Consider the following 23610-nt stretch of genomic DNA (forward strand, 5'->3'; position numbering starts at 1 on the left):
AGAAGGGGTGAGAAAATGGATTCCAAAAAGGTGTTTGGGTGCTGAGTGCGACATAATTTTTCTTTTTTTTTTCTCCTTTCCCACTTGTCCCTGGGCGCTGTTTTCTTTGCCTGCATGTGTGCTAAGGATTTCAAAGTGTTCCCAGATCCGCTGATAAGACAGGGATTTGTAAAGGTGTTTTGAAAGGTCTCTGATCAATCTTCTCAGGGATAGGGGAGAGCACAAAGAAACTGACTTGGTGACAAAAATAAAAGGAGAACCCTAATCCGGCAACACTTTCTGTTTACGCTTGAGTTCAGTCGCGTTAACCCTTCCTGTGCTGACAATGATACCCGAAAAGTAAAAACATCATATAAATATAAATACAGCTGAATATTACTTTATGCCAAGTGATCTCAAGTGCTTTAATTTTCTGTACCCCAATAGTCAGTATCATAATCCTGCGCAAATGCCAGCATCAGTATCCTGCACCCCAAGTGTTGGTAATAGTATCCTGCGCCCCAAGTGTCGGCATCAGTATCCTGCGCTCCAAGTGTCGGCATCAGTATCCTGCACCCCAAGTGTTGGCAATAGTATCCTGCGCCCCCAGTGTCGGCATCAGTATCCTGTGCCACAAGTGTCGGCATCAGTATCCTGCGTTGTCATCAGTATCCTATGCCCCAAGTGTCATGGTGTCATTATGCTGCGCCCCAAATGTCGGCATGAGTATCCTGCACTCCAAGTATTGGTGTCAGTATCCTGTGCCCCAAGTGTCGGCATCAGTATCCTGCACCCCAAGTGTCGGAGTCATTATCCTGTACCCCAAGTGTCGGAGTCAGTATCCTGCACCCCAAGTGTCAGTGTCATTATCCTGCACCCCAAGTGTCAGTGTCATTATCCTGTACCCCAAGTGTCAGTGTCATTATCCTGCACCCCAAGTGTCGGCGTCATTATCCTGTACCCCAAGTGTCAGCGTCATTATCCTGTACCCCAAGTGTCAGCGTCATTATCCTCTACCCCAAGTGTCAGCGCCATTATCCTGTACCCCTAGTGTCAGTCATTATCCTGCACCCCAAGTGTCAGTGTCATTATCCTGTACCCCTAGTGTCAGTGTCATTATCCTGCACCCCAAGTGTCAGTGTCATTATCCTGCACCCCTAGTGTCAGTGTCATTATCCTGCACCCCAAGTGTCAGTGTCATCCTGTACCCCAAGTGTCAGTGCCATTATCCTGTACCCCAAGTGTCAGAGTCAGTATCCTGTACCCCAAGTGTCAGAGTCAGTATCCTGCACCCCAAGTGTCAGTGCCATTATCCTGTACCCCAAGTGTCAGAGTCATTATCCTGTACCCCAAGTGTCAGTGTCATTATCCTGTACCCCAAGTGTCGGAGTCAGTATCCTGTACCCCTAGTGTCAGTGTCATTATCCTGCACCCCAAGTGTCAGTGTCATTATCCTGTACCCCAAGTGTCAGTGTCATTATCCTGTACCCCTAGTGTCAGTGTCATTATCCTGCACCCCAAGTGTCAGTGTCATTATCCTGCACCCCTAGTGTCAGTGTCATTATCCTGCACCCCAAGTGTCAGTGTCATCCTGTACCCCAAGTGTCAGTGCCATTATCCTGTACCCCAAGTGTCAGAGTCAGTATCCTGCACCCCAAGTGTCAGTGCCATTATCCTGTACCCCAAGTGTCAGAGTCATTATCCTGTACCCCAAGTGTCAGCGCCATTATCCTGCACCCCAAGTGTCAGAGTCATTATCCTGTACCCCAAGTGTCGGAGTCAGTATCCTGCATTGCCGTCAGTATCCTGTGCCCCAAGTGTCATTGTGTTATTATGCTGGGCCCTAAGTGTCAGCATCAGTATCCTGAACCCCAAATGTCAGCATCCATATCCTGCGCCCCAAGTGTCGGCCTCCATATTTGCACCGCAAGTTTCAGTGTTTCACTAGTAAGATCTCTAAAAATATTGCATTATTAAAAAGACAAATAGAACACTATTAATATTTGCTTTTTTGTCAAGTTCTTGTAGCAGTAAAAGAACCAATAACAGACTGATTAGTGTTTGTCTTTATGTTGTCTTCTGATTTCTTACAAATTAGGGACTGACCAAATGATATCACTAGTAAACAGTTGCATTAGATGGTGTCTAACAGACCCCTCACATCCTAATAGCTGAGTAATCTGCGATCAGTAATTGTAGTTATTGTCATCTATTACATTGACTGTATCCCGATTCCTTTTGTTAACGTTCACATTTAATCAAGTCAGTCATTGACTGCCGGATACCTGGCACCACTTATCTCTCAAAGCGATAAAAAAGCCTTTTTGGGTCCCTCTTGCCCCAAGTGCCACACTGAGGAGCGGTGATGGAAAATCCTATATAAATAGTGTGGCAGTCATTTATATAGATAAGTTACAGTCATTTATACAATGGCAACAGCCCGTGACCTGGCAGTGAGTTTTAATTCCCAGTGGGTTTTAAAAACTTATTTTTCTTTTTAAATTTCATCCATTGCATTTTCACTCTTTTGGTTGAGTTGGGCTTGACCAGCAGGAATGACTGATAACTCCCTCTGGCTCATTACAACTGCAGACTATCATCATTTGCATAATCTGCTTCCTTCACATCCTTTGAATAGTTGGGATATAATTCCCTTTTTTTCCCCTTTCACCATGTTCATTCTGTTGTATCCACTGAAACGCCCAGATCCGAACTTGAAAAAACGTCATCAATGTATCTGTTATAAAATGCTTATGGAAATGGATTAGAAGGGGTAATCATGTCAGCGAGGCTTTTGCTTCTTACATTTTGACCAGTTTTGAGGTGATGAAAGCATGTTTTTATTGTTTTAGCTTTGAAAAGCCATTCAATTTTTGTAAGATCCTCGAGCCTACCGTCTCTCAATACAAAACATGTTCACTTCTAATTTATTTTATCACACATCCAGAAGTACAGAGTCCAGATTTTTTTTTTATGAAGAGCAGACACTTTTTTGTTAATAATTTACTATACTTTATATATCTATAAAATACTAAAAATCATGTATATTGATATTGAAATTTTTAAATATTGACACCTAAATTGTGATGCTATATTTTATTATTTATATCAAGCTTCTTAAGATTGCCTCGTGTGATAAATTAATGTTATTTGTTGTCCGTAGGCACCAGACTAAAGCCCTTTGAACCTCCTCTTACCTATCGGCATCCCCCTCTCCTTTGCAAGATTAGTAGATGTGATGTCATGCATGCTTCATACCGCAATAATGATGCCGAGGCTAGTAATCAGGAGAGGAACCAGGGATGCCATCAAGTAGGAAGATGTTCACAAGGCTCTGGTCGATATGGCTGCTGGACCAGGATCCTTTGACTCTTTCTGATCAACTCTAGATCTTAAATAATAAGTGATCACTTGTAAAAAAAAAAAAAAAAAGTAAGATTCTTAAAGGCATTTGTAGTGATAAAATTAAGTAAGGCCATATCTATATTGGGCAGATTTCACTGGGAAAAAGTATTCCTGTAGTTCCAAAATTTGTGGATTACTCATTGAGAACATAATCTAGAAACTAATACGCGAAAGAATTGCATGTGCACTATGGGCAGTCCAGAGCACCTTCCATCAGTAAATCTGGCCGCCCTGCTCCTCCCCCACTTCATTGCTTAATGGACCAGTATTGTCAAAAATAAAGAGCTGGTCGGCCAGATTTACTGACAGATGGTGACTCAGAGATGTGCCTTATCAGAACGTCATTTTGCTCTGACAGACTCCCTTTAGTCAGGCCGACTGTGACCATCGTCTGAAATTCTTGGGGAAAGATCTGCTGAACATAGAGAAGTTTAGAATGATCGATGGACTATCCTTTGCCACTTTTCACAAGTGCATTAGAGTTTATTCAGGGCTGTGGAGTCAGAGTAGTTTAGTCGGTGTCTTTTTTATATCGACTCCGACTCCAAAAATATCTAATAAATTGGGTACAGTAGTACAATGCAGGATGTGATGTAAATGCTTTCATAAGAATTTGGGAAAGTTATGAAATGTCCTATAAATGCCTGTTCTGTTCCTGATGTAAGGATCTCAGCTTGTAGTTGAGCTGAATCTGTGCTGCACTTTATGTATGTGATCAGTAATGACCAGAGATGTCGAGTCGGAAGTTAGGGAAATTGAGGAGTCGGAGGTTTGGCTTACAGACTCCACAGCCCTGTTTTTTTTATAATCTAGTCGGATATATTAGTGGTCAAAATTTTTGTAGGAAAGATCTTTTTTGTTGATTGATAAATGGCAATCTCTCTGGATCTATTCTTTTGCTATAGCCAACTGCTCCTGTATTCTCCATGAGAACCGCTACCTGACTCCTCTGGCGGCAACTTATCTGGCCGAGAACAAAAAAGAGCAGCAGTTCGAAATTGAACATGTAAGATCCTTATCTCCCCCTACATCATCTGTTGGGGGAGAGTCAGGAGGTCTTTAGACACTGTTGTCCGAGCCCTCCAATATCATCGGGCCCTCCTGACGTCAGTCTAATATGTATGGGGGCCTTTAGTATCTGAATGTGGAGATGCTCTTGTTCTCATGCAGTGTAGTAGGGTTGCTCAAAGGAAGGATATTAAAATCCAAAGCAACCAAAGAGAAACGTCCAGGGCACTCTGTCAGGTCAAATAGACATTAATTAAATTGTCGTATATAAATATTTGTCAATAATTAGTCAGATTGATGCAATACTCAACTTCAACTGTCGATGTTTTGATCCTTGCAACGTACATTCCCCGGCTGTGGTTAGCATCCCTACTTAAGAGGTCCGCTCTACGTGTGACCAAGGTCATGGAGGACGGAAGCATCTATTACTTCTAGGAGTCACCTCATTCTGATGAAAGATTGAGAAATATTTATATACAACACTAAACTTAATTTGCATTTGACCACACCAGGTGCCATGGACTTTTCAGTACATTGCGATGCTTCTCGTTCTGCCGCCATACTTTTACAACTTTTATTATACAAAAATCAAAACATGACAAAATTGAATTTAAGCATTTTTTTTTAACTTTATTGTACATTCGGTTATCTTTTTTTTAATAAAAGGGATAATCCAACATATGCATCTATTTGTCAGAAAAATTAAATTCCTTTAAAGAAAATTAAAAAAAAGAAATATACATTTGTTATAGGCCAGCATAGATTTTTTTTTGCACAGTAGACTTACCCTGATGAGACTTCAGAAATCTGGAAACATGTCAGTAGTGGTCACAATTATGTCAGGAATTTGCAAGTCTATTTTCCCCAGGTAGACAAGTCGAGTGAGTGCAAATATCTGTAAGACTCTCCCAGGACTGACACTTCTTACAGCCTCTGGTAGAACATACCATACACAAAGAGAACAGTTTATCCAACAAAGATAATCCACAGCCTATGGATACTCTCTGACAAACCCACACCTCGCTGAATACTTATCTAGTGGTAAACCCAGATATTAGCATATCTATAAAAAAAATGGGGCTAACTTTTGGTAAGGACATATGTATTTTTACAACCCCTTTAATAAATTACCTTTTTAACGAGATTATCCACTATTCAAATTTCCTGATTGCAGGGGGTCTGACTGCTGGGACACCCAGTCATCACAAGAAAAGGGCTCTATAGAGCTTTAAATTCTCTAAATGGCGTGAAAGTGCAGTTGCCTATTGGATTGATCGCGATAGCATGGTTATTTCTGGCAGTCCCAAGACAATGAATGAGGGCCCTGCACAGCCCTATAATTTGGATAGTTGGGGGTCCCATCCTTATAACTTCCATCCTATAGATAAGGGGTAACTTACAATTGTGGACATACTTCTCCCGTGATAGATGATCTCACCTAGAATGGGCAGAGGAACTTCCTATACTTTGTGTTTGCTATAGAGGGGCTTTCTATACTATGTCCTAAGGATAAAGTCTCCATACACTCGTTCCTAGGAATGGAGAGGTTCCCTATAATCTGTCCTAATAATAAACAGGTTCTCTACACTCCATCCTAAGGATAGTGAAGATCCCTACGCTTGGTCAATGGGCAGGCTCCCTACTCTATTTTTGAAGGATATTCTGGCAATACACTTTATATAGCCATGGGTTGAAAAGATTTTCCCTCTTACTCCATCCCTATAAAACTTCACGCTCAGCTTTGCCAAGTTTTCATGGATTCTCAGCGATGAGAGCTGCTGCCATACTTACATGGCAATAACTTAAGAATAAAAAGATAGAGCATGTTGGAATTTAACGTGCCTGACCCTTTTTTCCCCCTTGACTTCTCCAATTAAAGAAGAGTCAGAACATCATAAACATTGGATAGTTTGCAAGTGCGGCTACAATCTGCGAGTTTGGGCGACTTTCATCTCATGTGTTTGACTTTCTCCTCTGTCTTTTTTGTGGCTTCTCAAGAGATAGGATTCTTCTAAGAAGCTTTTTACCCTCTCATGGGAATAAGCAGGCTCCCTACTATCTCTCTTTTAAGGGTGGGCAATCTTCCTGCACATTCTTGTAACAGACCAGCTCCTTTCACTCTCCACTAGAAATGAACGTTCATCTTGTTGGAGTCTCTCATAGAGATAGGAAGGCCACCTTGTCTACTTCCTAGCGTTAGCTGGCTACCTGATTTCTCTCTTCTGGGGTCACGTAAGCTCCCTACATGCTCTCCTAGGAGTGACAAAGTCCCTACACTCTCTGCTAAGATCGACGTCCCTGTTTTTGCTTCTCCTCTTTAATAAGCGCCCTTGTTTCATTCTTTTCCGAACTCAAAGAACCATCTTTTACCTTCTCGAACTAGACACTTACCGTATAAGCAGACATGACGGTCTCTACTAAAGATGGAAAATAATACATTGTGAGAATACAGGCACCATTAATAACACGTACAGTATTTTTTCTGAAAAGAGTGAGGTGCCGTCATGATGTGCCAATGTAGTCAGGGAGATCAACTACGGGGAATTTAGTATCCCAGAGACTACTCTTCCCTGTTGCACAGGTAAAAGGATCTATATGATGTGTATAATTCTGTACATAGTGCTGTATTTCCGATTCACCATTGGTTGGGTACTTATGAAGCAATATAGTGTAATGACGCATAGGGGTTCAATTTCCAACGAAAAAAATGTTTTGATGGAAAATCTTTTGAGATTAGCTAGTGGTCTCCAAGTGCCCTGAATCATCAGAGAATTTCAATAGGTCTTACCCACTATCCCGAGAAAGATGGCCTACAAGATGTCTGTAGATGCACTTTACCACCCCTGAGTATCTCTAAAATTCAAACATTTTTTGCCGGAAGCCCAAATGTTCTCTTTGATATTGTGGTGATAGGTTGGCTCATCATTAAGCTGGCCAGATACATTAGTCGAGTATAGTCAGGTCTGGGGTAATCAATCAGTAGTAATTGAGATCATTAGTGTGGACGATTCAACCACCAGGTTTACGGAGTGGCAGATGATCATCTACATGCGGCCGGTCATTCACAAAGGACAGAGTTTCAGTTGATAACAGTGAAAGAATCCAACTTGAGAAATCACATTTTTGGCAGCCATCACAAAAGATCATTCACTTATTATTTTCATATGATGGTTAGATGAAATGGTCCAAGTTGCCCATTTCAGATGACTTTCATCTTGTATGTGGCCGGCATTATGGGCACTTGTGCCTTCATTAGTCAAGATGGGTCACCAATTTAATTTTTTTATTCTGGTACGTGAATCTTTTTTTGTTGTCCTTTGCTGGGGCAGGAGAAGGGGGTGTCACTATTAAGGCCACTGTAATACTGTAAGCTGAAGATCTTTACTCCACCAGCATTAGAAGCAATAGTGCTGCCCCCTACGGATGAGATTATGAACGGGTTGTGAAATTTTAGCGATTGCAGCTGCTGTATCAGTATCACATCCCCCACATTTTCATTTTTCCATACAGCACAGGTGAGATTTCCATACGTCTCGTAAAGAACAGTCGTTACTATAGCCCTGTAGTCTCCAACAGGATGGATACTCTCTTACACACCAGACACTCTCACTAGAGTCAACAGTCTCTTACAAGATAAACACTCACAAAGCAGAGGTGTAGCTTGGACTAATTTTTTACATGGGGCAAAGGTTTAGCTTACAGCCCTTGGACGAGTATCAGAAATATCCTGGCATGTCCACCCAGCATTTGGGGTACATGCTTCATTTGCCCTTGAAAAAATAAAAAGAATTCTATAGCTCCAAACATAGGAAGATTCATACATCAATCACCGTCACGACATTATGGGTCACCTCTCATGCCATGCAATCTTTTACCACTTACGACATCATCTCACTTAATTTGTTGTCAAGACAGACCTTGCTGACAGTCCCAGCCTCATTGCAAGAAGCAGCCCCCTTTGCCTCCAGCCTCCGTCATGATTGACACCTCCTCATATCCATGCAGGAAATAAATGCACAAGACAGTAAAGAGCAGGCAGAACCCTGCAGACACTATGAAGACCGGCAGCCCCAACCTTACAAGTAACTACTTCACCTCTCCCCATCCAGCCTCCACTAAGAGGGACAAATCCTTATTCCAAGCAGCCTCTACCAAGATAGACACTGCCTCTAATGCCTATGGCCTCTACTAAGATAGTCACAGCTCCTGGTAAGATGCATGCAGTCTTGTGTCCAAGTAGCCTCTCATACCTACAATCTCTTCTTAGACAGCCCCAGTCATTCTTCTCAACAGGTGACAGCGCCCGCAACCTCCACCAAATGATACAGGACTGCTGCTTCGCCAGCATTAACTCTTTCCTTTTCTATTGCCAAATCTTTGATGCCTTCTTTCTTTAAATCCTGTACTATTACTTCTTACTTGAGATGTTCTCATCCTTTTTCTGTCTGCAACATCACTTCTCACATTTTTTTCCTAGTTGCTTTGCAGTTGATCCTTTACTTTTGGTGCTCACCTTATCTGTAGGCTCTCCCTGTCCCCTTCTGTCTCACACTTTCCCTTGGCGAAAGCAAGCCTCCCTTTACTCACTCCCTGCCTCTATCCTTCACAGCCTCACCCCCCACCTCTTCTTTTTTTTCACCTCTTCTCCCCTCCTCTTCTTCTTCTGCATGTGAATCAGTTGCTTGCAGCCTTCCCTGCCCAATGTTCTTCTACCAGTGGGTGTCGTTGTAATTCCCCCTAATGCAATGTCATTCCTTGAGATGACCTCAAGCCAAACAGTCTGAGAGCTTCATTCACTTTCTATAGCAAGACAGGGAGAGACAGTCACCAAAAACTTCTCATCTGTGCAGAAGGATGTGAGGATTCACTCTGCAGATTGGCTGACTCTTCTCATCATCCTCAGTCTCCAAAGCTCAGCTGCCCCATGCTGCACATCCTGCCCCGAGCAGCCACCAAACTATCAGTCTCAACTTCTTTTTTTCTAACTAGTGCAATTTTTACTTTTTAAAACTTTTTTTTTACCCCCCCCCCATTTTCTCCATCTCATAATTTAATTCTAAGGTAGTGCATTTTTTTTCCTATAATTACTCTTTAATTGCAGAATGCTAGGTAAGAACCTTCCATTTAGCAAAAGAAGGTGTAACATATCCATTCCATTTTAAAGCCCTCATATATATATCCAGTTTGTGTTTTTATATATTTTTTATCTTTTTTTTTTTTTTAATTAGACAGGACTTCTACGTTGTCGTTTTAGCTTTGTTTTATATCACTAACTTTCGCAGATTAAAAAAACTTTTGCAGGATGTCTTTTGAAATTGTAACTTTTTTTTTTCTTCTTCTTTTGGATCCTTTCTGCTAAATGATGTCATCTCTGTTTGATTTTGGTTGCTAGTCTATTTCAGCTATTTTTACCATCTGTTTTTAGTAACTCCTAGGTGACTAAAATATTTTATATTATCATTTTTTTTCTTCCTTCTGTGTTTGCCTTCGTTTTTTTGCTAGGAGTACAGGCCAGTGGAAGGATCTGTGGTCAAGGCAGGGTTAAACTGACTCGAAGATGATGCTGAGAGGGCACTTTTTGCTGTTCCTGCTAGTTTCTTTGTCCTGTACCGCTCAAGAAAGTAGAGGAGGATATGGGATGAATATGTTTTCCATCCAAACAACACAGCCTGATCCATGCTACGATGAGAATGGCAACCCTAGGAGATGTATTCCGGACTTTGTAAACTCAGCTTTTGGGAAGGAAGTCAAAGTGTCAAGCACCTGCGGGAAGAACCCATCAAGGTATTGTGTGGTGACGGAGAAAGGGGAGGATAGATTCAGGAACTGCCATTTTTGCAATGCCACGGACCCTAAAAAAGCTCATCCACCATCTTTTTTAACTGATCTCAATAACCCCCACAACCTCACATGCTGGCAGTCGGAGAACTTTATTCAGTATCCTCACAATGTCACCCTAACGTTGTCCTTAGGAAAAAAATTTGAGGTTACCTATGTGAGTCTCCAGTTCTGTTCTCCTAGACCGGAATCCATGGCCATCTTCAAGTCTATGGACTATGGGAAATCTTGGGTACCATTTCAGTTCTACTCAACCCAATGTAGAAAAATGTACAACAAACCCAATAAAGCAGTCATTACTAAGCAAAACGAGCAAGAGGCCATCTGCACAGACTCTCATACAGATATGCACCCACTCTCTGGAGGCTTGATAGCCTTCAGCACCTTGGATGGTAGACCCTCTGCACATGACTTTGACAACTCTCCAGTCCTTCAAGACTGGGTGACTGCCACAGACATCAAGGTTGTATTCAGCCGTCTTCACACCTTTGGGGATGAGAATGAAGATGACTCAGAATTAGCCAGAGACTCTTACTTTTATGCCGTTTCCGACCTTCAAGTTGGGGGTCGGTGTAAGTGCAATGGACATGCCTCGAGATGCGTCAAGGACAGAGATGACAACCTGGTGTGCGACTGCAAGCACAACACTGCTGGACCGGAGTGCGACCGTTGCAAACCTTTCCACTATGACAGACCTTGGCAGCGAGCGACGGCAAGAGAAGCAAACGAGTGTGTGGGTGAGTAGACACAACTTTCTGTTCGATCGGTTGGGTTGTAGAAAGAGTTGAAAGTGGTAAAAGGACAAGTGCACAAAGTTATGTCACTTCTTTGTGACACTGTGGGTCGCTTTACATCTTTGTGTCCTGGAATTCCATAGGCTTGGATACAGAAAGGGATGTGATAGTCAGTGTTGACCTTTTTTTCTTGTCTTTGTTGGTTTGTTGGCCTTTGCAGCCTTTGTGACTTTAACAAAGTGCATATTAATGGTTATTGCTTGCTTACACATTGTGGCATAGATGAAATAGCCCTCGGCAACTTAAACATATGACAAAGATCTAATAATTGCCCTTGGTAATCTGCTGGCATAAAAAGAAACAAAAAACACAGAAGAAGTTACAGTCAAACTTCAGACTCTGATTTCGGTTATCGTGATCCTCTTCTGGCTCCTTATCTTGTGTTTTGCAGCTCAGGAGAAAATTAAATTTCATTGAATGTCTTCCTATTCAATTTCTCAGTGATGTCAGAGTGAATCTTTTTATCCCTGTCAACACGCGACCGATTCCAGAAATTTGGCCCAAACTCGCTTTTAAAACGCTGCCTGGACAGCTGCAATTTCTCCTGGAATTGCTCCATGGTTAGTTAATTAGTTAATGAGCCCATGGAGAAAATTGCAGTGCAAGTGATACCTTTTATTGCCTGACTGAGTTGGGTTTATATTGCAGTGAAGAGTTGGTAAAGGCAGACTCGACCATATAAAAGTATATTGTCCGGGACTGAACCATGAGAAAAACGAGGAATAAACTCCGATAGGATATCGCTTTAGAAAGACTAGCTGTACTTTGTGATATTTCGTCTCATCAGGTCTTAGAAAACGTATTCAATTTCTTGTCAATTTCCAGTCCAAAACTTTTTTACTTACATTACATTAAACAAGGGTGGCTGACGATAGATATGAGGATAGAAAATGGATGGATGGATGGATGGATAGAGATAAATACCGAATGGAACATAAAAGCATAAAATAGGTGCAAAGCCCTCACGGTTATCACCAAAACCTCTTTTATCCAAATCTAAAAAATGGGGGAAGCACACCAGTCAGAAGGTGAAAAAATTGATTTTAAGCGGCCCAGGTATGACTGATTAAAATCCATTTTCTCACCATCTGACCTTGGAGGGCTGCCCCTATTTTTTGGGACTTAGACAGGTAGAGAAATGCTTGATAAAGGATACATAACTGAGTAGATAGATGCAAGGACAGATCGATATGAGATAGATAGATAGGTAGGTAAAGAGGTAGGTAAATAGGTAGGTATATAGGTAGGTAGATATGTAGGTAAAGAGGTAGGTAGATAGGTAGGTAGATAGGTAGGTATATAGGTAGGTAGATAGGTAGGTAGATAGATAAAGAGGTAGGTAGGTAGATAGGTAGGTAAATAGGTAGGTAAAGAGGTAGGTAGATAGGTAGATAGATAGATAAAGAGGTAGGTAGATAGGTAGGTAGATAGGTAGGTAGATAGATAAAGAGGTAGGTAGATAGGTAGGTAAAGAGGTAGGTAAAGAGGTAGGTAGATAGGTAGGTAGGTAGATAAAGAGGTAGGTAGATAGGTAGGTAAAGAGGTAGGTAAATAGGTAGGTAGATAGATAAAGAGGTAGGTAGATAGGTAGATGGGTAGGTAAATAGGTAGGTAGATAGGTAGGTAAATAGATAGGTAAATAGATAGGTCAAGAGGTAGGTAGATAGATAGGTAGGTAGGTAGATAGGTAGGTAGGTAGATAGGTAAATAGATAGGTAAAGAGGTAGGTAGATAGGTAGGTAGATAGATGGGCAGATGAGTGGACAGATAGATATGAGAGATAGATGATTGATAGAGGATCGGTAGGACAGATGTATATGGATAGATATGAGATACATATATTTACGCATACAAGTAACATATGATATTTCAACACCGCAGATAATCAGTTTTATTTTGATGCCTGTTAAGATTTTTTCTTCGGGCAATGTTAATCCTTCTTACATTTCCTTCTCATTTCTCTGTTGGAGCAGTGCTTAAAAAAAAAAAAAAAAAAATATATATATATATATATATATATATATATATATATATATATATATATATATATATATATACATTTTCCACATCATAAATAGAGAAAGTGACTTTTTTTTAATCTTTTTTTTTAAATCTCATTGGAATTTAGAAGGTAGAATATTTCAACTCAAATTAGGAAAAAGGAAAACAAAATTCTTCCAGTCGCGTCGGATAATAAGTCACATACCTGCACTTTCCCAAATTCTGTTATTTCCGTAGCCAGAAAGCAAAGCAGGGAAACACTCAACCATTTATCATATAGATCAGATTTCAAAGTAATTCCCAGCAATAAAAACCGCCAAGAAATTATATTTAATATACTAACAAATTGAAAACTTTTAAAAATAAAAATAATAATAATTAATCAGAAATCACTGTTTTCATGAAAATATTGAATTCCTTATATTCATTTTTTTATGTCTTTGCAGCAAAGTGATAGTAAGAACAAAAACATTGGTGTCACAACTTTACATTTTTTTTATTTCTTGTTTTTTTTATTTTTTTTATTTAATTTTTAGTTATTTGAAACTTTATTTAAAGTAAAGAATACACCAGACACATTAATCAGGAGGCAGAATCGGCCCAGCCTTGCCGTTATAATCTTTGAATAGGAAATTCCCTGAGCCATGAACCGTGATTATGAGAAAGGAGAGGAAGCTATTAGTCAAGAGGCATCGGAAGTGACCTTTTTACTTTTTTTAGTATTATTAGCCAGCGAGTTTTGGCCACTTTGAGACTTTTTTTATGAATTGCGGTACATTTTTCCATTCTGAACCTACTTTTAGAAGAATTATTATTTTTTTTAATAATATTAGTATCATAGAGACTCCAATATGCTTTTTATGCAAGTTAATCACCCATGCCTCATCCTTTACGGCATTTTATATACGGGTTTATCTATTTTTATACTGTACAAATAGATCATTATATTACATTGCGGACCCCTGAGATTTGCATTGTGTTCAGTCTTGTGGTCAGTGAGGCAGCTTAATATCTCATTTACACTTTTTTATTTTTCTTTATGGGCACTTTTTCTTTATCTTTTATTTTACTTTATTTGAATGAATATATATATATATATATATATATATATATATATATATATATATATATATATATATATTCATTCTTTTTTTTTTCTAATCGTATATATATATTCTTTTTTTTTTTTTTTCTAATCGATCACCGATGTGAATCTTATATTCAGAATATACAGTCTAGCCTCTGTGGCGGATGCGATGTTGTTTTACGGTATTGTTACACAGGTCGTATTCATTATTGTCGTCCTGAAAATTACGGCTTGTAAAACCCACCTGCAAATCATTAAAATATCACTGTCGCTAATGACCTAATTGTTGTGTAAAATTGCCTCAAGATTTACAGTATTGCCTGAGAAAAAAAAAGTCCAATAATTATTACCGTATTCAGAGCTCTATGAAGCCCCTGACTAAAACGCGTGGTATGTGCCCATTGTGGATGACAGAACCATACTAATCAATGGTTGGAGGTTTGTGTGTCACATTCTGGAATATGTCAGATGACAAAGATGGGTCCTTAATTAATACTTCTGCGTATCCCCAAATGTGCGGCGCAAGATATTAAACAAAATTGGGAAAATAAACTTCTAGTGATGTGATATGGATGGAGACTGAGATATAAATTAACGCATTTCAAGAAGAAAAGTTAATGGTGGACACATCCATCTGGATGCACCTGAATTTTGTTTCCGAGCACCATTTTTTATATACGTGAAGCAATCGATCGTTCCTGTTTGATAAAGATCCAAAATGCGTTAGCGCAAATGTATGGAATGTTTTCAATTTGCTCCTATTAAAAATAAATAAATAACCAAGAATTGATGTTTGGCTCGGCTCACGTCTATTGCTCTAACACGAGAGAGGAAAAGACATGTACAGTACATAAAAGTTTATGGATGTATTTCGTTGCTGTCCCACAGGCCGTTTAGATCTTATAGTGTCCATAAAATATTTATAGCGAACGGAGGACGCGCGCTCACATTTACAACTTTGTCACTGCCACTTTTACTGTGCAACCATAAAAAAATTGACGTCTGCAAGAAGTGATATTTTTATTGTCTCTTTTGGTAGAGTTGATCGTCCGCGACCAGACAGGTCTACATCTGCCTTTATCATCTAATATAAGTGGCTTTCCACCTCTACTCTAGTTAGTGGGAAACCCAACATGGAAGACTTAGGATAGACCTAGCCCAAAGCTTCAGGATGGCATTGCAGCCTGATATGGCTCATAGCCTTCTCATAACTGGTCCAATACACTGTGACCTTGCTAGAGAAACGTTGCGGCTTGGCAGAGAAGAAACTCAGGCAGTGGTGGGTTTTACCATGCTTTGCACCCAATTTAAAGCAGTACTTGGAGTTGATTACTTATGAAGAACATCAGACTTTTAGCACTAGATCACATGCAACTTGATTTTTGTAGCATGTTTGAGTTTCATTAAAGGGGTTGTCAGGTTATAGCAAGTTATCACCTATCTGCAGTGATCGGTGGGAGTACGACCACTCCTGATAAGCAAAACAGGGAAGTTTTTCACTGTAAAAATACATATATGTTACCTGCTCTGCATTAATTTTTGATAAGGTCGCTGAGCTTTGCACTCCACTTTTTCCAGCAGCCCCATAGGAAATGAATGGAGGCGACCCCGGATTCCGCACCAGCATCTAGCACTGATGTAAACCAAGCCCTGTGAATTTGGTATTTTGTATTACGGATGTTTTTCAGCCACGTACTTGATAATCTCACATTGTGAATATTTTCTTTCCTGTCTTTCTGTTGTATAGGAATGCATTTTTTTATTTTTATTTTTTTCCCATTTTCCTTCAGTTTCATAATGATTCTTCATCTGGCAAATCGGCGTTGAGGGAGAAACAGATGGCCGCTGTCAGCTCCATTGAGAACAAGTGGTATAGAACAGCGGTGAATAAACACCGATGTCATCTGTCAGAGATGTAGCGGGGCTGACACTCACAGCTCAGTAGTGTAGCGGGAGGAGGTGCTGGGGAAGATTTTGTCCTCCATGAAGACATGTATAGAAGTGTCTTAAAGGGATAGAAGGATGCACTTTAAAAATATGTCATCAAAAAGTGGCTATTGGACTTGGATTAGAGAATCCCTGTATTGTCAGCCACAACACAGCACGCCGATCACTAGCAACGCAGTTGGGGCGACCGTCTGTTCATAGGTTCAAAATATTGGGGCTGGTTAAATATTAGGGTCAGGAGGAAGGAAAGACCATCTAAGGAGCAATTAGGCTTTGATATTTGGAGGATTGTACGCCATTCAGTGACTTAAGTTGCTCCTATGAGGCTCAAATATCAGCGCTCATTGTAGTTGGGCTTAGACATCTATTGGAGGACTGTATCGGGTTTTCAGTAATTGGCGTTATCACATAAAAGGGATTTTACTATTGCAGGCGTCCAGAGAAAGTTTTTCTGCAGCCATAACTATATAAAAAGACAAGACGTTCCCTGCCTGTAGAAGGTGTGGAAGGTGGAGCTCATCTGCCCTCCGAAGTTCAGAATTCCTCTGCATCGAAAAGTGTAGTCAACCAAGTTTCTCCAGTATCAGCTACGCATGTGCCAAAAAGACGACTTTCTTGGAGTTCAAACCCTATAAATGCAGCTGCCAGAGAATTTGGAACATCCAAAACTAACGTGGTGTAAACACAGTCTTAAAAAACGTTTAGTCCTGACCAGCAAGTGAACAAACAAGCAAAGCACACATTCGTCGACTGACTGGTTAATGCTAGCACTAAAATCATGGTTGGTGGCAGCACATCTTTCTGTGTACAAAGAGGACGTGCTGCTGACAATATGAAAACTGTATGGTGTGCGAACATTCCTATTACCCAGTGTTCAGACCCATACAGATTGCAATGGATAGTGTAAAAGGGTCTTGAACAAGTGCTGGTAAACTTGTTACATTGAACAGATGCGCTGCAGACTCGGCTTTCAGTCAAAGTGCCAGGGCGTGCTTACAGTGTAGTGAGAGATGACTGAAAGCCAGCGGCTCCCAAGAGGAAATAAGCTCATTTTCTCCCAGTAGCTACACTTTTATTAGGATGTTTGGAAGCATGGTAACGTACCTTCCTGCAGATTAAGCCGATATCTGAAGGTAAAGGACATTTTTCCGGGGTGACAGCTTCTCTTTAGGAATTACAATGCATCTGGATAAATCAGATCCTTTATGATATATGATTTGTATGAGATCCTTTTTTTTTTCTCCCACACCCATAGACTTGAATAGGTGAGTCTCATGTGAAATAGGGAGATTAATTCTGCAGCTTTTTTTTTTTACATGTGATCATCTGAGCCACCCAATTGAATAACTCAGTCTGAGTGCTGTCCGTGTGAATCAGTTTTTTCCATTAACCAAAAATACATTTGTGTGAACATAGCCTCAAAGAAAATGTTTCAATACAACAACAGAATATGTTGAACATCTTCTGCAACCTACAAAACAACTGCATCTTGGGAATCAATTTCTTTTTCCAGAAATTACCCAATATATAAAGCCCAAGCTGCACAGAAATGGCTTAAAGAAACGTTGTCCTTCTCTGGTGACAAACCAGGGTTCAAGCCTCGTTGTAACTGATGAATGTCTACAGAATGAGCAGAGGACACAGACGTATCAATATAGACGTCAGAACTCCCCATAATTGTTCTGAGGGTGAATAGTTCTTCTGTTACTCTTGCTTCTTTTTGTGCTGACCTGTATCATGGAGAAAGTCCAGGCGGGTGGATGCTTTTCTGTTCCCTGTATAATCTACGATTATTAAGCTCATGCATCATCAGTAATTTGTTGTAACAATTGCTCGGGAATGTCTACAAAGGGGTTAATTCAGCCCAAATCCTTTGAGGTAACACAGCGGTCGAACAGTTCTAAACATCTAGATATTTTCTGGCAGGAAGCCACCAAACTGGAGGAGCCAAGCATACCTCTGCCGAAATGAGGTCTAGATCCAGTGTCTTAATGTACCTGAAGCCGTAAATCACTGAGGAGTGTATGGCGGAGCTCACAGAGGGGTGACAGGACACCGGAGGAGGCTGACAAATCCCAGCTTATTGCCTATTGCTTTAGTCTGTTGCAAAGTGTATATCGATGAGAGTCTTATAGACATCTACTGCATCGAGCTAATCTGGATGTTCACAAAATCTTCACTTTTGTGTTTCAGAGGAGATTTTTTCTAGTTCTTATTGTAGTCCCTCTGGACTGTACAGGCGGCCATATTAGGCCGACTCTTCCATGCACAGGAGCGCTTGCTTGGGCGAGAGCTCTTGTGTTCTCTTTGAAAAAGCCTCTGACTGACACCTTAGCGGGTAGCTTATGTCCAGGAAAGCAATGTGATCAGAAATTCAAAATCAGTCAACTTTCTGCAAAACCTGTCGATATCAGTGGATTTGGCAGACATTTGTCTGATGTGTAAGGGGGCCTTAACTCTTTGTTGATGCTGGGGTACCAGCCTAGGTGGAAACTGGGAGCAGGACGCGTTCACCTGTCCCTAACGTGATGTGGCCTTCTTTTATGGAAAGATGGAGAAAGTCTTGTTTGTGTTCTCTTCCCTAAGAGAATAGTTTGCGATAACTGTGTACTAATTTTTTAAGTCTGGTGAAGAAAGCATGTCCTCACAGTTTCAAAGAATACATTGTCGCCCACAGCTAAGTAGTTTTTTTTTTTATATGAGCTACCTTGACGAGTTTGGAGATGGAGTGGCAGCAACTAAACTCCCAGCAGTCGGAATGGTCTATTTGCTACCTTGATAACCCAAAGGCGTATTTTATTTTTGGATTCTTAAATAACTCCCTGCAATGGCGGATATCCCCACATCATGGTACAGAAAGTCCTTTGGCTTTTTCACAATACTCAGCTGCTATTTATTCCATGTAGAGTGGCACAGCTTTTGGGTCAGGTTCTTGGCAACTTCTCAGATATTATTTCATTGCATGCCCTGCGGAGTGGTCAGGACAAGTGGGACTGCTGCCGTGGCCACCTCTGTGGTGCAAATACCTTTATGATTCTACAGGACTGGTGCATTATTGAGTCTAGAGCATCTGCTCATGGTATCAGCAGATGGATGGTGAAGTGACGATATCATGCAATGACTGCAATCTACCATTGTACCTGATAATGCTAATCATCAAGATTTACTTCATGGTAGGGTAGATGATCCCGGCTGTGAATTTGCTGCCAGCATCAGTGAGCGAAGACGGACAGGACAGGTGATGTGAGAGTAATGCCAATGAAAGGTTTTCTCTCCTCCTACACTGCTCGCGCACACAACGTTAGTGCGACATTTCACACATGGGCCCTGGGGGGGCATTTGTAAACTCTCGCCCCCACACATACACCACGGATCCACCGACCTGTCTATTCATAGATTCACTTACACACCGCACAGCTTAGTCATCCCAATGCCTCATCCATCTGCCCTTTTCTGTCATAAATGTTTTCTATGGGTCAAGGACTAGACAAAGCTGAAACTCATTGTGACGTCACAGATCTCGGACTTGTTTAATCGCAAACCTGAGAAGATAGAGATCAGTGCTGCCCTAATTTAGGAAAAACAAAATCTCTACTATTTATGATCCTAGTAAAAGCCATCAGACCTTGATGGAGCCCAGAAAGATTGTGCTTTAAGAGGTCTCCTGACATGTCTGCTCCAGTAGATAATTGTATTCTCCATGAAATGACAATTCTGGAGCATCTTAGAACGCTGTGTTGTGCTGTTCTACGGGTAATTCCTCCTGGATAAATTAACAAGTAGATATTAAAATTATTTTTGTCAAGGGTGTGTGTCCCTGTAGTATCTGACACTGGCAGCACTTATTGGCTGATTGTTGATTACCATTTACTGGTATGGTTGGCTTCACACATCCGAGAAGCATTGTCCGTACTCGGATGGGAATTCCCGGCATGGCCGCAGGGTCTCGAGACCTGAGCTAAGTTTTAGGCCGCTTTCATAAGTCAGGGCTCAGATGGGAATGTCCGGTCTCAACAGGTCTACTGACCTAAACTAAGTGATAGACCGGTTTAATAAGTTAGGGCTCATATGGGAATGCCCGGCCTCACCAAGTCTACTGACCTGAGCTAAGTGTTAGGCCGGTTTAATTCGTCAGGGCTCAGATGGGAATGCCTGACCTCACCAGGTCTACTGACCTGAGCTAAGTGTTAGACCAGTTTAATAAGTCTGGGCTCAGATGGGAATGCTCGGCTTGACCGTAGGGTCTCATAGGCATATATCAGGTAGCTAGCTCTGGTCAGGAGGCCTGGCGAACAGGCCAGGTATTCTGATCTAAACACAGACTGGCCTAACTCTTATTTGTAGTTATGTAAATTGTCTCTTCAGAGAGGAAGAGAACTAGAACTGTAGTGCCACCTATTGGAAGGTAGCAATCCTACAAGTCAATGTCAACCCTTTAACGAGCCTTGTCACATGACTTAGGATAATAGCCAAACCAGAATCTCAATTTGCAGACACTGTGTTTCGGGGTACTGCCCCTCGTCAGTGCAAAGTGGAGATCTGGTTTGGCTGCGTCCGACTGATATCCAAGAAGTATAATTTCTCCTTGCGGAGATTGACATGCTAAGCATGCCGAGATGAGGAGACTTAAAGCTGCAATGCTCCTCTGGGAAATATGCTAATTATGCAAATTGTTTCTTCAGAGAGGAAGAGAACTAGTACTCTAGTGCCACCTATTGGAAGATAGCAATCCTACAAGTCAATGTCGACCCTTTAACGAGCCTTGTCACATGACTTAGGATAATAGCCAAACCAGAAACTCAATTTGCAGACACTGTGTTTCGGGGTACTGCCCCTTGTATCCTAAGTCATGTGACAAGGCTCATTAAAGGGTCGACTTTGACTTGTAGAATTGCTACCTTTCAATAGGAGGCACTAGAGTTCTAATTCTCTTCCTCCCTAAAGAGACAATTTGCATAATTAGCATATTTCCCAGAGGAGCATTGCGGCTTTAAGTCTCCTCATCTCGGCATGCTTAGTATGTCAATCTCCCCAAGGAGAAACAATACTTCTCGGATATCGGTCGGACGCCTCTCACACAGCCAAACCAGATCTCCGCTTTGTACTCACGAAGGGCAGTACCCCGAAACACAGTGTCTGCAAATTGAGATTCTGGTTTGTCTATTATCCTAAGTCATGTGACAAGGCTCATTAAAGGGTCGACATTGACTTGTAGGATTGCTACCTTCCAATAGGGGGCAATAGAGTTCTAGTTCTCTTCTTCTCTGAAGAGACAATTTGCATAATTTGCATATTTCCCAGAGGAGCATTGCGGCTTTAAGTCTCCTCATCTCAGCATGCTTAGCATGTCAATCTCCGTAAGGAGAAACGATACTTCTTGGATAACATTTGTAGTTGTACATTATTTTTTTTTCCTTGAACGATTCAAGTTTTATCAGGAGAACAGATGGGTTTTCGTTAACCCCTTAGTATGCAATGACAAAAAAGCCCCTATAAGGAGTGAGATTTACTCTATGAATGATCCACACATCATACTGATTTTGTGAGTATTCTACTTTACCCACAAGATCTGTAGAAACTGCCTTGATTAAAGAGGACACTGATCCCAGCAATTTACCCGTTTAGATGGCACGGTCAAAAGTTCCTTTGGCATCTAAGTAGTTAGTGAGAGAACGGTGATTCCCTATATCGGCACATTACCCTCACCCCCACCAGGCAGAGTGCCAATGCATTCCCATGGCATTTGGGGGGGGGGGGCTAACAAATGATCCCAAGTCGCATGGTTCCTATTAACAAAAAACTATTATAACACTTTAAGAAATATAAAATATCTAACAAAAAATGATCCTTGAAGTCATATTTTCATTCATCTGTACAATCACCCAGTCGTTTAGATGGAAAAAAAAAAATCACTGCATTTCTACGGCTCTAACCTGAGAATTCTGGACATTTTCTTGCGCTCCAGCTGAGACCCCGGACGTTGGGGCAGCCGGTGCACACCTGAGCCGGGACCTGACCGAGCCACAAAGGGCCTTTATGTAACCACATGTCAGAGTACAACACAGGAGCTCCGGGAAAACCTTTTATGTGGAGTTCTCTCTGTTGACACGGCCCAGATGTTCATTTGATGATCTTATAATACAGTAATAATCTATAATCTCTCCATCTCTTCTGCAAGACGAACACTTCTCTTGTGCAAAATATTGGTCTGATGATAGGATTGGATTGGAACTTCGGGCTGCTGCATCCAATCCCCAGATTGTGGCAGAAAATCTTGTACTGTGTCATGGGGGGTCCAGACTAAGGGGAAATTCCCATGATGAGTTTTTGATGTTGCATATTTTCAATGCCCAAAAAAACGTTCCAGCAAAGTGGATGGGATTTATAGAAATCTGCAACATCAAAAATCCTATGCACGCTTGTTTGTTTGTTTTTCCTGGCAGAATTTGAGAACTTCAGCATTTTTTTTTTTTAAATCTGCAGCATGTCAATTCTTTGGGTATGTGCACACACTGCGCATTTTGCTGTGGATCCGCAGCGGATTGGCCGCCGCAGATTCGCAGCAGTTTTCCATGCGTTTACAGTACCACGTAAACCTATGGAAAACAAAATCCGCAGTGCACATGCTGCAGAAAAAATGCGCTGAAACGCTTTGTGCGCATTCCGCAGCGGTTTACACCTGCTCCATAATAGGAATCCGCAGGCGAAATCAGCACAAAAAACACGGAAAAACCGCAGTAAATCTGCGGTAAATCAGTGCGGTTTAACTGCGGATTTACCAAAATCAGTCCGGAAAAATCTGCAGAGTAATCCGCAGCGTGTGCACATAGCCTTTCAGTGTTTTTGCACCATTTTTTTCCACCCATAAAAAGCAATGAATAAGTGAAGAAACGCTGCAAAGAAGAAAAACACACAGCAGGCAGGTTTTGCTGCAGTTTTGTAGCATTTTGGTGAATAAAACTAACATTATTGAACATATACTGTAGACAAATCACACATAATCCGCACCTTAAAAAATGCTGCAAAACAAACACAGCAAAACTGTCAAGAGAGCAGTTTTTGGCTGTAGAAAAAACGCTGGTGTGAACATAGCCTTAGAAGAATCAGGCATATTATATTTCAATGCCCAATCCTTTTATTTTTTCTTCAAGAGGGACAAGCCACTGCCAGAGCTGCTGGGCAACAGCTTATTCCTCTTTTCCTATTGTAAACACATGCTACATGCAGTTGGATGGCTGATGTATATATACACGGTGGATGAATCCTTCGATCCAAAGCCAGGATGGGCGGCCCCTGTGTAGTGTGGTGCCGGAGTCAGCGCGTGCGCATACCACACTATGGTGACATTTTATTGAAGACACTGTGTATGCGAATTCATAGACACAGTGGCAATAAAATGGCGACAGAGATTGCGGTATGCACACGCGTTGCTCTGGCCCCATTTTATTGAAGAATTCTACTGCAACATCAACATAGCAGTGTACACGCACACTGCTATGTTGACGTTGTAGTACACTACTTCAATAATTTGGCATCGGAGTCAACGCGTGC

At 41.2% G+C, this 23610-nt stretch overlaps 1 protein-coding gene across 4 annotated transcripts in view; it reads left to right on the forward strand.

Annotated features, from left to right (window-relative positions):
- The window catches only part of NTN1 (netrin 1), a 173005-nt gene that overhangs the window by 61344 nt on the left and 88051 nt on the right, over positions 1-23610 (forward strand). The window contains exons 1-2 of one of the 4 annotated variants that reach the window (XM_077253545.1): positions 8461-8601; positions 9895-10967. In XM_077253545.1, the coding sequence (XP_077109660.1) occupies positions 9950-10967 (1018 nt within the window). In that variant the 5' untranslated portion in view covers positions 8461-8601; positions 9895-9949. Of the gene's footprint in view, positions 1-8460; positions 8602-9142; positions 9502-9894; positions 10968-23610 lie in introns of those variants that run through there. The other 3 variants (XM_077253547.1, XM_077253546.1, XM_077253548.1) reach the window with 3 other exon arrangements.

Source organism: Ranitomeya variabilis, chromosome 4, assembly GCF_051348905.1.
Source record: "Ranitomeya variabilis isolate aRanVar5 chromosome 4, aRanVar5.hap1, whole genome shotgun sequence".
Classification (NCBI taxonomy): domain Eukaryota; kingdom Metazoa; phylum Chordata; class Amphibia; order Anura; family Dendrobatidae; genus Ranitomeya; species Ranitomeya variabilis.